Genomic DNA, 15,965 nt, shown 5'->3' with positions numbered 1-15,965 from the left:
TGGCGTCTACCTGTCTGCAAAAACTCAGAAAATGACCTCAGAGGAATGTGAATGAACCACATCCCCTATTCTATTGGCACAGCATCCAGACTCTCATCTGGGTGGAGACAAACCATTAGACATAATGGACTTGAGACAATTGGACCCTGGCGAGGCGATTCATAGGCATGTTCCGATTAATATACAATTGGAATACACTAGCCATGCCCCTATTTGGCCAGACAGAGATAAGGTCACATGACAGAGAAAACTACCATGCAGGTACAGCAGATAATAAAGAAAGCGAATAGAATGTTGGCATTTATTGTTAAAGGAATAGAATATAAGGTAAGGATGTATTGTTGCAACTATACAAGGCATTAGTGAGGCCACACCTGGAGTATCGCGCACAGTTTTAATTCCCTTATTTGAGGAAAGATGTAGTGACATTGGAGGCAGTTCAGAGGGAGGTTCACTAGATTGATTGCAGAGATGAGGGGTTTATCATATGAAGAGAGATTGAACAGTTTAGGCCTATACTCTCTGGAATTTAGAAGAATGAGGGGAGATCAATTTGAGGTAAACAAGATGATAAATGGTATGGATAAAGTAGACGTGGAGCAGATGCTTCCGCTGGTGGGGCATTCTAGAATGAGGTCATAGTCTTAGGATCAAGGGTAGCAAATTTAAAACAGACTTGAGGAGAAACTACTTATCCCAAACAGTTGTGAATCTATGGAATTCGCTACCCCAAAGTGCGGTGGATGCTAGGACAGTGAGTAAATTTGAGGAGTTAGACAGATTTTTAAGTGGTAATGGATTGAAGGGTAATGGTGGGAAGGCAGGAAAATGGGGATGAGGAGCATATTAGCCATAATTGAATGGTGGAGTGGACTTGAGGGGCAAATGGCCTAATTGTGCCCCTATATTTTATGAACTTATGGAAACCCTTTTGTGTTTTAGATGCCTGGTTTCTCTGCAGAAGAGGACAAACAAGTGAGACACTGAAGGAACAAGCCCCAAAGTGGGCTTTCATCTCTCTCACCATCCAACTTGTACACTTATGAACCCTGTCTGTTGATTCTGACTACTTGAGGTGCCCCAGACAGAGCTTTTTGGAAGTGGTTTACCCAGCACAACTGTCTCCAGAAGGAGAACAGCTAAAGTGCCTGCCTGCAACTTTAAACTGCCGACACTGGAGGCATTTGGATGACCACGTGAAAGCAGCAGGTCCACCGGATTCAGCCTGAAGCCAGCCACGTCACCAACTTCCACAAATTGTATGCCCCTTTTAGTTCACTGGATTCTTCCCGCTCAGTAATTTGCTTGTGTAAACTTGAGTGCATGCACACACGAAAGTTAGTGTATTCTATTATTTTACTTTGATTAAAAACAAAGAAAAGGAATAGAACGAGCAAAGTGAAAAGTGATGAGAAGACCAGGGAGTCAATGTAAAATCTGCCAACTGATTGGTATCAGCATCCATAGTTGAACAGGCAAAAGAAAGTGATTTTCTTTTCTGCCAAGTCAAAAACCTTCCAAACATTTGAAATACAAATGTCCAAGTCCTGCAGTCAAAAATTGAAAGCAAATTTGACTTTTTCTCCTTCAAATCTGTAGTTTTACACCTTCAATATGAAGGTTTAGAGTTTTCATATCTGCTCACTATTAACTTGCTTATTGTGGGGCACTTGCCTGACAATCAAGACTACAATAATTGGAAACTTACATAACTTTCAATTTGTTCCTCATAACTTGCAAGCAGATTTTTCACTTTACTCAGATCAGCATCCTTGAGCATCAAATTATCTTTCAACTTTTGGATCTCTTCATTCTATATTTTGAGTAAAAGAATATTAAAATTAGATACAAATACATTAAGGATGTGTCCTTACAATAGGTAATGAAAGAAAAGATCATTGGGAGAATCTAGAACTAGGGAGTTCAGATTAAAAATGAGGGTTTCCCATTTGAAATCGAGATGAAGAGGAATTTCTTCTTTCAGTCTTTGAAATTCTCTTCAACCGAGAACAGTGAAGGCCGGGTCACTGAATACATTCAAAGCGGAGGTAGATAAGATTATTTTAATCTACAAGAGAATGAAGGAATTACAGGAAAGAGGCAGGAAAGTGTTAAGGATATAATCAGACCAGTCATGATCTTACTGATTGGAGAAGCAGGCTTATTGGGCCAAATGGTCTACTCCAGCTCCCATTATGTACAATTCACCCAATTATTATCCTCTTTGTAAAAATAGTCACCATCTGCTTACTTCAGCTCCCCCTAATGTTTTGGTATTCTCATACAAATTAAACAATTAAATAGAAAGAATTTCACATTAAAACCAAATGGGTGTTTCATTCAGACGTTGACTATTATAGAGCATATTTTCATAATTCTCCAATTTTTATTTCAAAACGGAATGAATGCTTTGACATTAGGAGCTACTTGTGCTTCACTTCAAATGGTCACTTTTGATTCTGATGATGATGCTATCAAGTTAATCAAAAGACTGAACTCCAAACTGCAGATTACAAATTCAACATATTAATCTAGATTTACACATCAACCCAGCACAACAAAAGTGCCATTCTTCAAATGAGATGCTAAACCAAAGCCCAGTCTTGTGGTGGGATTTTGCTTGGTACAAAATGGCTGCTATATTTGCCTCCATAACAGCAGCTGCAATTCAAACTAAAATGATGTGGGAAATTTAAAGGATGTCATGGTACATTAGAAATGCAAGTTCTTTACTAAACATTAGGTCAACAGAAAAAGTGCTAAAATCATCAAACTGTGGTCAAAAATGTCTAAAATCAAACAGAGTTGGAAAGCGTTAACAGTTCACTCAGAATGGGGAAACAAATCTGACTCACTTACTCTTTGGACTCTTGCCAACAATGGCATCTTTCAATTAGAAAATAAATAAATGCAATGCAGCTTTTTAAAAAGTATTACTCTTAATTTTCTGAATGACAACTTCAAAACAATAAATTTTATTCCTACCTAATAACAAAATACAACCCGAGAAAATGGCAGAAGCCAATTTTTCAGATGGTGTTAAAAATAGTCACCTTATGGGCTTCCTTCAATTTCCCCTCTTCAGTTAACTTTTCAATGGCCTGTAATTCTAAAATTTAAAAATAATACCATTAATTATGTGAACATTCACAACAGTTCAAATTGTAACAGCAATTTGAGTTCTTTGGAAAACAGCATCAAGAAAGCAATGCACTCTGACCAAACATGAGGCTCAAGAATAATTTTACACAAAATAAGCCAAAGAAAGAGTCAAGATGTCATTATCAGTCTCTCATTTGTATGTGATCTTTAATAAGTAAACCACTTCCAACTTGGTGCTCGAAGTATGCCAAATCTCTGCGTCAGCAAATATGAGAAATTATTTGCTCGAGGCAGTGTTTGGGGCTGGGGGAGGGGCATTGCACCGATTGGAAAAGCAAGTACGGATGTTTATCTTTACTAACTCAGTGAAAAGGGTGGACTGAGCTACAGGACAACGAATGAAAAGACTGAAATGTTTCCACCTTGTCATCGACCACATAAGCCAGGTCATGTGCAGCTTTGCATTTGGTTAAGCCTGGATTAATGCTCCATGAATTCAAATCCCACCATAGCAGTTGGGGGAATTTAAATCCATTAATAAGTCTGGAACAAAATGTTAGTCTCATTAATAATGATCGTGAAACTGCCAGATCAGTCTTAAAAAATCCATCTGATGTCCATTAGAGAAGGAACCTTATTTCCATACTTGGTCTTGCCAGCATGCTTTATTTCATCTTTTCACAGGAAGTCAGCGCTGCTGGCAAGGCCAGCAATAATTGCCCATCCCTAAATGCCCTGGAGTGGCAAACCATCTTCTTGAGCCATGGCAATCCATCTAGTGTAGGTATACCCACAGTGCTGCTAAGAAAGGAGCTCCAGGAGTTTTGCCCAGTGATGGTGGGAAAAATGGCGATAAAGTTCCAAGTCAGGATGGTACTTGGAGGGAAACTTCCAGGTGGTACTGTACTCATGTGTCTGCTGCCCTCGACTTCTAGTTGGTAGAGGTCACAGGTTTGGTAGGTGCCATCGAAGGAGCCTTTAATGAGTTAGTTTGCTACAGCTTGAAGATTGAAGGTGATTGGTGGGGTGTTAAACAAGCTGATTGCTTTGTTCTGGATGGTGTCGAACTTGAGTGGTTTTGGAGCTGTATTCATTCAAGCAAATAGACATTATTCCATCAAACTCCTGACTTGTGCCTTGTAAATGGTGACAAACCATGTGGATTCAGAAAGTGAATTACTCGCTGCAAAATTCCCAATCTAACCAGCTCCTGTAATGTGATGACCAGGACTATACATCGTATCCTAAGCTAATTATTGTATATAGCTTTAGCATAAGCTCCCTGCCATTATATTCTATAGGCATCCATCCATTTTGGGAGACAATGGACTGCATCCAGGGTATATGCCACTGCTGCATTAAGCATAGTCTATTGTAACTGTAGAGGTGGTTGCTTTACGAGTGGCCTTATAGCCTATGCCTCAGCTAATAAAAGTATGTCATATCTGAACTAAATTTGCGAACCAACCTGTTACCTTTAAGGATTTACGGTCATATGCTTCAAAAAGTTCATCTGTTCCTTCACGTTACTCATTATCCTCCATTTATTGTGTATTCTCTTGTCTTGTTTCACATTCCAAAATGTGTAACGTCAAGGCTTGATCAGAGTGAATTCTATATTGCCCAACTAACCAGACCATTTATATCTTGCTCCGGTCTAAACTTTTCCTCCTCATTATCAACCATACGACCAATTTTTATATCATCTGCAATTTGTTTTCAAATCATGCCTCCTATATTTGAACCTAAAATCATTAATAAAAACAACAAAAAACAAGGGATCAAGTATTAAGCTATGTGAAACCCCACTGATAATAGCCCCCCTGTCACAAGCAGACCTGACAACCATAACCTTTTGGATCTAAAATTGACTAAGTGGCAGGAAGCAATCAGCAACTCTCCTATGGATCCCAAGGGCTGTCACCTTTTTGCTCAGCCAACCAAACTTTTCAAAGCTTTGTGGAAATCCATATAGACCAGATCCACTACATTATTTTCATAAACGCGACTTATCACCTCCATAAAAAATACTCAATCGTATTAGTCAGGCATTAGCTTTCCTTAACAAATCCATGCTAATTTTCCTTGAATAACCCATGCCTTCCTAAATAAAGATTTATAGTGTCCTTCAGTATTGATTAAACTACTTTTATCACAACTGCAGTTATTTAACTTACCTGTAATTACTCTCATTATCTCTCCTTCCCTTTTAAGGAACAATACTATGGTGGCAGCCCACCAATCCTCAGGCACTACTTCAGTTGGCAGGGAGGATTGTAATACAATGGTCAGAGCACCCACAATTTCTTCCCTTGCTCTTTTAATAACCCAAGATAAATCCCCAGGCAAAATGTATCGATTTTCAAAGACATCAAACCCTTTAATATTTCCTATCTTGCAATTTTTATTCCATCAAAATTTCACATTTTTCCTCCTCAATTACAACATCATAACATGCATCCTCTGCCTTCACAAGTTACTTTCCTAATAGACCCTACCCCTTTTATTTGTTATCTTCTTGCTCTTCACGTACTTACCTTGGGTTTCCTTGCAAATGATTTCATTTTCATGCCTTTGCTTTCCTAATTTTACTTTTAATTTCACCCCTACATTCAGGATTAGGCTATGTATGAACTTTCTATTTTGCTTACCCTCTTATGCACCTTGTCATCCAGAGAGCTCTAATTGTGGCTGTACTACGCCTTTTCTTTGTGGGAACACATTTATCCTAAACCCCTCAACAACAAATCTTCTTGAATTTTTCTGAATCTTCAAGCAGCAACTTCCAATTCACTTAGCCTTGTAAAATTGGCTGTTTCCCCAATATAGAATCTTGATGCTTACTTCAACTTTGTCCTTTTCCATAACTATGCTAAATCTAATCAAATTATGATCACTATCAGTCAAAAACAAAAAGGTCTGAAAGTTAGCAACCAAAGACAAAAAGGTCCAACAAGAAACCATTTAATTATTGCATTTTTATGATGTGTAGTGAATATAAAAGCTTCTAGGCCACATCAAATAGATGGAATTATTAGACTTCAAGTGGCCAGAAACATTAGTCTTCCTTTTGTTTACTTCTATTCCTGTCAAGACTGTGGGACCAATGCATTTATACCAAATTGCCAAAGTGACCTCAGCATTTAATGCAGTTAGTACATGTAATACAGAATGAAATAAATTCCAACACCAGAGCATGACATTGAAAACTTCTTCATAAATCTGTCAAAGTTTTACAAACACTGCTAACCGATTTCATTTTTCCTTTAGCACATCAATGCACAGCAGTAATGGGGACCTTCCTAGCAGTATTTTTCAACAGAAATAATATTCTGCTTTAGCATTCTTCCTAGTGGATAGGGGTGGCGAGAGTGACTCCCCTTGACATCAAGACAGCATTTGACCAAGTGTGACGTCAAAATTACCTGGCAAAACTGAAGGCAATGTGAATCAGAGGAAGCTCTCCAATGGTTGGAAAAATACACAGCGCCAAGGAAGATGGTTAGGCTTGTAGAAGCCAATCACCTCCATCCCAGGACACTACTGCAGGAGCTCTGTGGGTTGGTGTCCGAGACGGAACCACCTTCAGCTACTTCCTCCATCACAAGGTCAGAAGTCAGGATGTTTGTTTATGGTTGCACAATATTCATTGCCATTTGAAACCTCTCAGAAATTAAAGCAGTCAACGTCATTTTGCAGCAAGAGCTGGACAACATTCAGACTTACTGATAAGTAACTTTCATGCCACACAAGTACTAGACAATGGCCATCCCCAACAAGGGAGGCTTTAACCATTGCCCTTAGACATGCACTGTCATTGTCATCACTGACTACTATATTAAGGGCCTACCTCCTCCTGCTACCCATTATGTTCATTTAAAAAATTTTAAAGCTTGGTATATTTCAATTACATCTCTACGTAGGTAGAGGTTGAAAAGAAGAAATAATGGACAGAATTCTGCCAAATTGCAGAAATTTATCATCCCGGCATAAAAGTGTTTCCCACTAATGCTCCTTCCACCCGCCCAACCTCATTTCCTAAAACTAAAAGCATGACCATCACCCCCCATCCTCCAGTTGAGTTTGCCACATACAGATTGAAACAATTCTCCTAAATATAACTGAAGAATTATGTGCTGCCTGTATTTTTATACACTGACTACATCCCTTTAATGCTAGGGTAATTGAAACACCCAATATTACGGCAGTATTATTTTTGCATTTGTCACAACTGCAAATTAATCTTGAATCTCCCTTGGACTGTTTGGAGGGCAGTTGTTGAGCTGCTTGGAGTACACTCCAAACATTATGATTATCCCTTTTTTGTTCCTTAGTTCAACCCATAAAGCTTCTATCACTCCTTCTTATGGCTGTAATTAGTATTTCCACAACACCTTTTTTAATTCCTTCTCCGCCTGTCTCCTTGTAACCAAGGATGTCAACCTTTCACTCCTTCTCCAAGACATTTTTCAGCAATAGCTATACTTGCACATTTCAATCTGTGCCCTCAGATCATCTGCATTATTCACTACACTCCTTGCATTAGGATCAAGGTCAACCAAATTCCCCAGGAATCTAAAGCTAATTAAGTTGAACCCTCTCTCCAACCATGCATTCATCGACTCTATCCTCCAATCTCTCCCATCAGTATTTAGAACCAAATACAGATTAGAAAGTAAGATGCTGTCAGGGATCTCCTGAAATATATGATTGCTTTTTATTTAGTCTTTTCAGACTGTCCACCACATAATCCCGCTCTGCCTGCACTCTACCCTTGATCCTTACCCCATCTGACCTTGACTCTCATCTCCTGATTATTTTAGCCTCAGACTCTTGATATTTTAAGGCCATTCCCCCTTTTCCAAGTTCATTAGTTTACAAAAATCAGACCGAAAGGCCTTTATCCAAGCCTTTCCACTGGTGCACTGATCTCACTCTGGCTCAGGCGGAGCAAGTCCCAGCAGTTCAGCTCCTTCCTATTTCAAAATCCCATAAAATTGAACTATTTACTTCCACACAAATCCTCTGGCCACACGTTCACACTTCTGATCTGCCTATCCCTATACCAATTAGCATGTGGTTGTAGTAGTAATCTCATCATTACCACCTACATGTTGCTTTTTAAAATTTAATTTCTAACTTTGGAAATTTCTTTAGCACAACCTCCTCACTTTTATTAACCATATCATTGGTCCTAACATAGACCATGATAACTGGATTTTCATCCTCCCTTTCAAAGTTAGTCTCCAGTTATTTAGAGAAGTTCTTTACTTTTGCAGTAGGTAGGCAACCTTCTGGATTCTCAGCTGTGACTTCAGAAGATGCTATCTACCCCTACAAATTATAGAATCCTTTATATTATGCCCTATTTTAAAAGTTAGCCATATTTATTTATCAAAAACAAACCTTTTTAAAATACAGGACAACAAAAATTTTACAAAATGTATTAACACCAAAATACTTTGTTTTGGTGTAATATTCTTTTCCCCAAAACTTACCAGCAGTTTTCTTTTTAAGTGTCTCTTGCGTTTGCTCAAGTTCCTGAATGACACAAGCTAAATCAGCTTCTGGAATAGTTCCTTCAGATTCTGGTGCAGTTGTTAGATGGTGATGGATCATTTCAGCTTGTTTCTTGATTTCAGCTACATCTGGTTCCAAGGATTTGATGCATCTCACAACATTAGTTTTAACCAGAGTCTCCTGCTTTGAAAAGGTAGATGGATTGCACAATTACTATTGTAAATCATTAAAATCATTGAATTAACATTAATTGAAATTGGAACTTGCATATCACATTAATAATGTTCTGACTAAATGCTCACCTTTAATTTTTTCATGTCTGTAAGAATTAACTATTGAGCAACCGTGTGACTAAAAACTAACCAATGCAACAGAGATACATACTATCAAGTTAGCAGCCAGCGAGAGATCTTCTGCTTCTTGCGTTCAGACCTCAAACCTCTCAATTTGTGCATAACCTACAAAAATCAGTTATTTCAACCTTCCCCAATTCAAAATGGGCTGACAAAGTACAGAAAACAGGGCACATTCTGGAGGTAACAAAGGATAAATCACACAAGGCTAACTTTTGCAGTTACAAAGATACAAATGGGAGGAATTGAAATTGTACTTGGGAGCAAATGTGCAAGGTGATTGCCCAGTCAAATACATAATCGGCCGGAATTTTACCAGCCCTCCCGCCACGGGAATTGGAGCAGACGAGGGGCAGAGCATGGGAAGGCCCATTGACCTCAGGCAGGATTTTACAGTTCCGGGACAAGTGAAGCTGTAAAATCCCGGCCATCAAGTGGGCTGCTTTGTTCCTTATGGTGCTGGAGCTTCACTCATCCAGGCAAGTGGAGAGAATTTCACACTCCTGACTTGTGCCTTGTAGATGGTAGACAGGCATTGGGAGTCAAGTGGACAAATAACTCACCAGAGTATTCCCAGCCTTTGAACCATTGAGGGGAGATGGTCAGATTCTGTTGTTGGAGACAAAGCACAAAATATACAAAAAAATCCAGCCATGAGAGATGTCATAGCATATGGAGCTCAATCTGACTCCATTTAATTTTTTTTCTGATTGGTACAAATTGAGGAATTTCTGCAGTTTATGCTTCTGATGTAAATATAGAAACTCAGGTTCCTAGAATTGCAGATAAGTTAAGATGACCCCAAAATAATGCTGGAGAAAAAGTAGTACCATATTAAATTGGAACAGACCAAGTAGTACTACAAGCAATATAAAAGCAGGTTTAGAATTCTCAGGTATGTGAATACATAAAAGCGTGGTCAATAAGATGGGCTGCGAGCATACTAGTCAAGGATGTTCTCTGAACACATCGCCCTCCTTACCCTTGAGCCTAGCTCCATCCAAATGGATAATTGCATGATGCATTTCCCCTATATCACAATTTTATAGTTCTTGCACATCGAAGGTTTCCTGCGGATTTGTACCTCTCAATATTTGAGGATCAGACCATTTTTGCTTCTCATCTAACCAAATGTCCTATCAAGCATGTTCCAACATTATAACACCTTTTCTAATTAGCTTTGCCACCTCACCTTCCTTGTCTGAACTTTGAATCTGTAAATTTAAACCATTTTTAAGCCACATTTCTATTTTTGTCTCTACATCATATTCCCACACAGCTCAACCTTATTCACCACTTTGTATATTTGTATGCATGCACTGCAAACCTGTCCGTGTGTGCTGGACTGATTATGACATCCTTCTCAGACATTAACTTGTAGCTTAAAAACGTGGGGCGAGGAAATTGCTGCTGAAAGATTTGTGAAGATTGTTTGTTTGTCAATGAGCAAGGGAGAATAGCTTCTGCTGAAAATAAATGCAAAACACATACCTGATTGAAATCTGGTTCAGTATTAGAATCATTCTGGTCAATAGCAACGCAAGCCTTGACCAAATTTTGAAATATTTCATTGCGTTTTTCAATTCTGTCCTCAGTTAACTGATTTTCTTCCTTTACACGGTCTCTATATATTTAAAAAAGGTGAAACAATTGAGTGAAAGCAAAATACAGAAGATGGCATAAATCGGCGCGCAAAAAGCCTGTAAACTCAGAGGGCAATAACTAACCATGGAGAATATAGACATGGCAATGTTTTGGATGCAGACCCTCACTTAAGAGTGGAAAATTTAGAGGTGGTCAGGCATTCAGAAGTAGAGGAGTGTAATGCCATCAAACACTGACAGTTTCACTGTCATTATCATCAGAAAATCCAGATGTATCTGATTAAGTTTTTATTTAAAGCTTTTTTTAAAAAAAGAGAGCAATAGTGAAAATTCTTTAATCGAGATAAATCACTGATTTTCTAGTAATTAAAATGTCAAATCCATTGATTTTAACTGTTACTGTAAAATAAGTTTTACACTAATCAATGGTTTCATTGCCTATAGTGGCACCATTAGAAGTCACTAACTGACATGAGCTTCTTCCTTTATGCTATTTCTTATGAATGAGCTCCAACTAGGTTTCTAAACCAGTTTAGGTAATAGCTACTGCTAAACAAACTGTGATCCTGAAAAAACTATTTATTTGTGGATTGCCAAATTTATACATGGTAAAAATTTCACAGGATTTTATTGTAGTATAAAGTTTCAGCATCTACCTTATTTGCACATATATGTCCTAATTGTTATTGTATGCTCCATAGAATTTTTAGAAACTCAAGGATAAGTGCTGGAAAAACTCAGCAGATCTGGCAGCAACTGTGGAGAGAGAAACAGACTTAACATTCAAGTCTGTATAATTCTTCTTTGGTGCATTTTTTTCCTGATTTGTCATCTGTGAGAATTTTCCAATGTGATTGAACACTTAAACTGCCTAATGACACAACAATTGCTAGCTGCCTGGAGATCCCGTAAACTCAGGTGGCAGAAAAGGTACACTTACACAATAGGGGTCACTTCTTTGTGGGCAGTTTAAGATCAGCATCACTTTGTCAACTACAAAATCTATGTCATGAGCAAATAAAGTAATTGTGGAAATAGAATTTAACAAACACCTTCACAAGGTAAAATTTATTATGCTTCTTGCTACCCTGTAAGCTGCTGCAATCCCAGTGGTATGGTACTTTCATGATTCTGTTCCGTGAAATAAAGAGTCAAATAACTTGCTAGGCCAGGGGTTTCCCAAACTCTGGGCTGTGGAACCCTTAGTTACGTCCAAAGAGAATTGGGGAATCCCAAACACTCTCAATGACTAGTCAGCCTATCAGCATCTCGTGTTCCAAAAGGCCTTGGTCTGATCTGTCCATTTGATTTCTGTAATTTCTTTTAAATTTTGTGCATTTGAACTGGGATTTACCAGTTTCACAGACCCCGTGGAGGCCCTTCACGGACACAGATTTAAAATTTAATAAGTTTGGTTTGCATGATCGCCACTGAAGAACGCAATTTAAATTGTGAATGCACTACTCCGAAAAAAATGACATTTCCATTTCTCTTTGTGTCAACTTGGAAACAACAATCTCATCCTCTAGCAAAGAATAAATTGCTTGGAGCACAGAAAAAAAAAGTCAATTGATATTTTCCAGTTCACAGCCCTTCAAAATGGGAATGGGGAAGCAAATGCTACCAATTTTAAACTGAAAACTAAAGAAATTTTTTAAAATTTAATGAATGTATAAACTGTGAAACAATAAGTTTGGATTTTCCCTTCAAAGTTACAATTTTAGAACTCATTTCTTTAAAAAAAAAAAATCAGAAGATTTTACCTTAAATAATTTTCAAACTGAGGCATGAATTTTTCCATTTCTTGATTAACTTCTTCCCGGATATTCTTTTCCAAGATCACTTTTTCTTCCTTTTCCTCAATCAGCTTGTTTTTCAAGTCTTGGATGCATAGCAGCAATTTCTATACACATATTATGATTTTAAAAAATACAGATGGCTCAAACAAATTCAAACAGAGGCATTCCCTTAATTTGAAAACATATTTCCCTGAAACAGTACTTAAAAAATATAAAGCATGTTGAAAACAAATTAAAACTATGCACAAACCACAAGGTACCGCAGTACGCTCTAAGCACGTATTTTGTTGAATTCAGCCAAGGCCCAGGAGTAAAATTAAAATCCTTCATGTACTGGCTGCAAGAACCCCGAACGAAATATATTTAAATAGCAACTCAAATACACAAAATGAGCAGAAATTTAGTTTGTAAAAGATTAATAAAGGATGTGGAAATGTCATATTATCCAGTGCTCGAGGTGGGAAAAATTTAAGATTGTGGTCAATTGTATTTTGGAAAACAGTAGAATCTGCTTTTGGCTATAGCTGCTCTTTTGGTAATGGAAATACAGACTCTAATTCTCCAGTCTCATGCACCCGGCTACCGCTGCCAGCATGAACGGAGAATTTGACGCTCAGCCAAATCTCCGTTCACAGTAATGGGATCAGATAATCCCAGCTGCGGGCATGGTTGGAGAATATTTTCATGCAATAACATCTTTGCATTAAAATTTAGATGGCGGTGGGGAACAGCACACAATTAAACTATACGTGTGAATGCAGTCTCATCCAGGTGCAAATAAATTGTTCACTTACTCCATACAAGTAAAGCCAAACAAGGAGGTAGAACTGGAGACAAACTAGATTCCTTAGCATCCAGAAAATATCAATCCAGAATCATAAACTAATTGCTGCTGTTTTAAGTTTCAGTTATGAACAATTTAAAAATTGATTCTGAACTCTACAATCCATTTTAGTGCAGGAAGTCAGAAGGGGTGAACAGTGGAATGCTTATAACTTGAAATACCAAGACATTAAGTCGGTTTGAACAGTTTTAAAATCTGGAAATTTCAGATTTTTTCAGGTGTACAGACTTGAAACATTAACTGTTTGTCACACATATGGGTATTAAAAAAATAAATGCACAACCATTTGAAAATAGGTTTGAGATTTTAAACGGTCAACGATCTAGATCAATACGCTCACTGCCAGAGCCAAGAGAACATCTGTGTAAAAAGAAATGGATTTGCAACCCAACTGTTCCTCAAAACAAGCCTGCTGTATACACACTCAAAGCAATGGCAATGTGGTCCTGTTTACTTCCCAAATTTCCTTGGAGTTAACTGTCTCAATCAGTTAATGCATTTTGGACCATGAGGGGAGAAAAGAAAAGAATCAGTAAATCTCTACATATTGGCTACTGCACTCTGACTTGTATCTTACGTATGCTCAGCTTCCTGCTATTTCCAATCCCAGCACCTGTTGGGTGTTTAGACAACCTTTGGTTCACGTAGGGTGCTTGAATGGTGCAGCGGGCCAGGAAAAATCAGCGGAGGGCCCAAAGTGGGATGCTGTGTCCAGCCGATTGCAACTCTCCCAGGGCCCTTTTTTAAAAAAAAAAGCGTAATCAGCCTTGCACTAGAAATCAGCTCAAGGCTGATTACAATATTTAAATCTCAATTTCAATGTCATTAGCGAGCCCAGAACAGTATCACCTGGGCTCGCTAATGCCTCCCACACTGCCAGGAGAGGTGCTCATCAGTAGGGATCACATATGGTCCCCAAAACGGGGACCCGGCGTAATCACCCCGCTGGGGTCCTACCAGGAGGTCGGGGACAGGAGTGGGGTGCGTCAGCCTGGCACTGCCTAAGCAGGGCCTGAGGGGTCATGGCCGATCAGTGGTGGTCAGAGGAGGCGGACCCGCTGCGCACTGCGCATTAGGGATCGGTGTGGTTGGGAGGGAAGAGGCAACTGGTTAGGGCTGGCCATGGAGGTAGGGGGTCTAGGAGGCCAGCAATGGAGGGGGCCAATGTGCATGCGCTGATCTCCCTCTCCATTGACAGATCAGCACATGCGCGCCCCCCCCCCGCGTGAATCGCACAGAGTCCCAGAGATTCATTCCACACAGCTTGCCTAAAAAACGAGGGAAGGAAACTCCACTATTCCCACCCGTTGGGCACTTATTCTTTTTTGGGAGAATCGCCCCCATAATCTTTCCTCTTCCCCCTGTCTTTCAACAGCTAATACAGCAATTCTATTAAGATCAAGGCAAAACACTTTGGACTTTGCTGCACTGCCCAGCTTGCCCAAAATGGCACATTTCAAGCTCATTGAGAGCCTGGCAGCCATGCAGCGTTGCCCATTGCCCACCCACTTGCTGTGCAAAAACCACAAACTACCAAACAAGGATCTCATAGTTCATATTAACCAGCTTTAGTAACCTGCCCTCCTACCTTTAAGGATCTACGAACATACATTCCAAGGTCTCTGTTGGCCTCACATGACTCCACATTCTCCCATTTACTTTAAATTCCCTGGACTGTTACACATTCCAAAAGGCATTACCTCAAGCCAATTTTGGATCCAATTAGACACTATCCTTTGGTCCCAAGGCCTTTTGTGTTTTTTTTTAAAAAACCAGCCTGCCATGTGGACCACATCAGAAGCCATGCTGAAATCCATGTAGACCACATTCACTGCACTGCTCTCACCTACTAATCACTTCCCAGGTCGTGAAAAGTTCATCTAATGTTTAAAAAGAGAGAGAATTATATGATTTGCATTTACAAAAGACCAAAAAGATATACGAAGCAGCAAGTTATAGATGTGGGGGCAACTCATCCAGTCGTTCATTCATTTTAAGTACTGCTTGTATTTATATTAAATTGACTTGGTACTACCCATATATTCAGCTGCTTCATATTAAATTTCAGCAACCACTTTGGAATTTGTTAAACTGGTTCGCAAACATAATTTACAAATACGTCACTCACTTTCTTCATTACAAATATTAATATTTGCATCTGGATATTTAACTTCTTGCAAGCAATAGAAATTATAGATGCACACAGTACAACATTCTCTTCAGGTTAGCGAGATTAAATAAAATCTCTTTACCTCATAGGTTGTTTTACTTATTACTATATTCCCCTCCTCCTCCTCCTCCTCCTCCTCTTCTTCTTCCTCCTCTTCTTCCTCCTCTTCAATTGTATTAATTGTTTCAGTATCGCCTTCCTCCACTTCAGCGACATCCTCTAGACTAGCATCCCAAGATATAGTCTGTCGTTTTGCAAACGATGATTCATTTTCAGCATTGTTGATAATCAAAGAAAGATCTCTGGCTGATCTTTTTGAAACCAAGAGTGGAGCAAGAAGCTTTGCACTATTGAGAAGAACCTAAATAGAAAATATTGGTTTTATAAGAGAGTTCAGTTTGTCAAAGAAAGCAAAAAGTAATTTTAGCAGGTTAGCAGCAAAGGCATTTAAAAAATTTACTGAAACCTTTGAGGATGCAAATTGAAAACTGTTCAACCACTCCCTTCAAAATAGACTATCCATACCACCTTTTTATCAATTACATGGATCCAAACTGAAGTGAAAAATGAAAA

The 15,965-nt window shown here is 38.8% G+C and overlaps 1 protein-coding gene across 1 annotated transcript in view; it reads right to left on the bottom strand.

Annotated features, from left to right (window-relative positions):
- kif20bb (kinesin family member 20Bb) overlaps positions 1-15,965 on the bottom strand; it is a 102,403-nt gene that overhangs the window by 44,141 nt on the left and 42,297 nt on the right. Inside the window, exons 13-18 of the mRNA XM_078224409.1 lie at positions 15,475-15,753; positions 12,343-12,482; positions 10,467-10,599; positions 8,601-8,802; positions 3,054-3,109; positions 1,709-1,813 (exon numbers count right to left, since the gene is read on the bottom strand). Of these exons, the coding sequence (XP_078080535.1) occupies positions 1,709-1,813; positions 3,054-3,109; positions 8,601-8,802; positions 10,467-10,599; positions 12,343-12,482; positions 15,475-15,753 (915 nt within the window). The remainder of the gene's footprint in view (positions 1-1,708; positions 1,814-3,053; positions 3,110-8,600; positions 8,803-10,466; positions 10,600-12,342; positions 12,483-15,474; positions 15,754-15,965) is intronic.

This window comes from Mustelus asterias, chromosome 11 (genome assembly GCF_964213995.1).
Source record: "Mustelus asterias chromosome 11, sMusAst1.hap1.1, whole genome shotgun sequence".
NCBI classification, from domain to species: Eukaryota; Metazoa; Chordata; class Chondrichthyes; order Carcharhiniformes; family Triakidae; genus Mustelus; species Mustelus asterias.
Note: the sequence above shows the minus strand (reverse complement) of the source record. Positions and strands in the feature narration are given on the sequence as shown.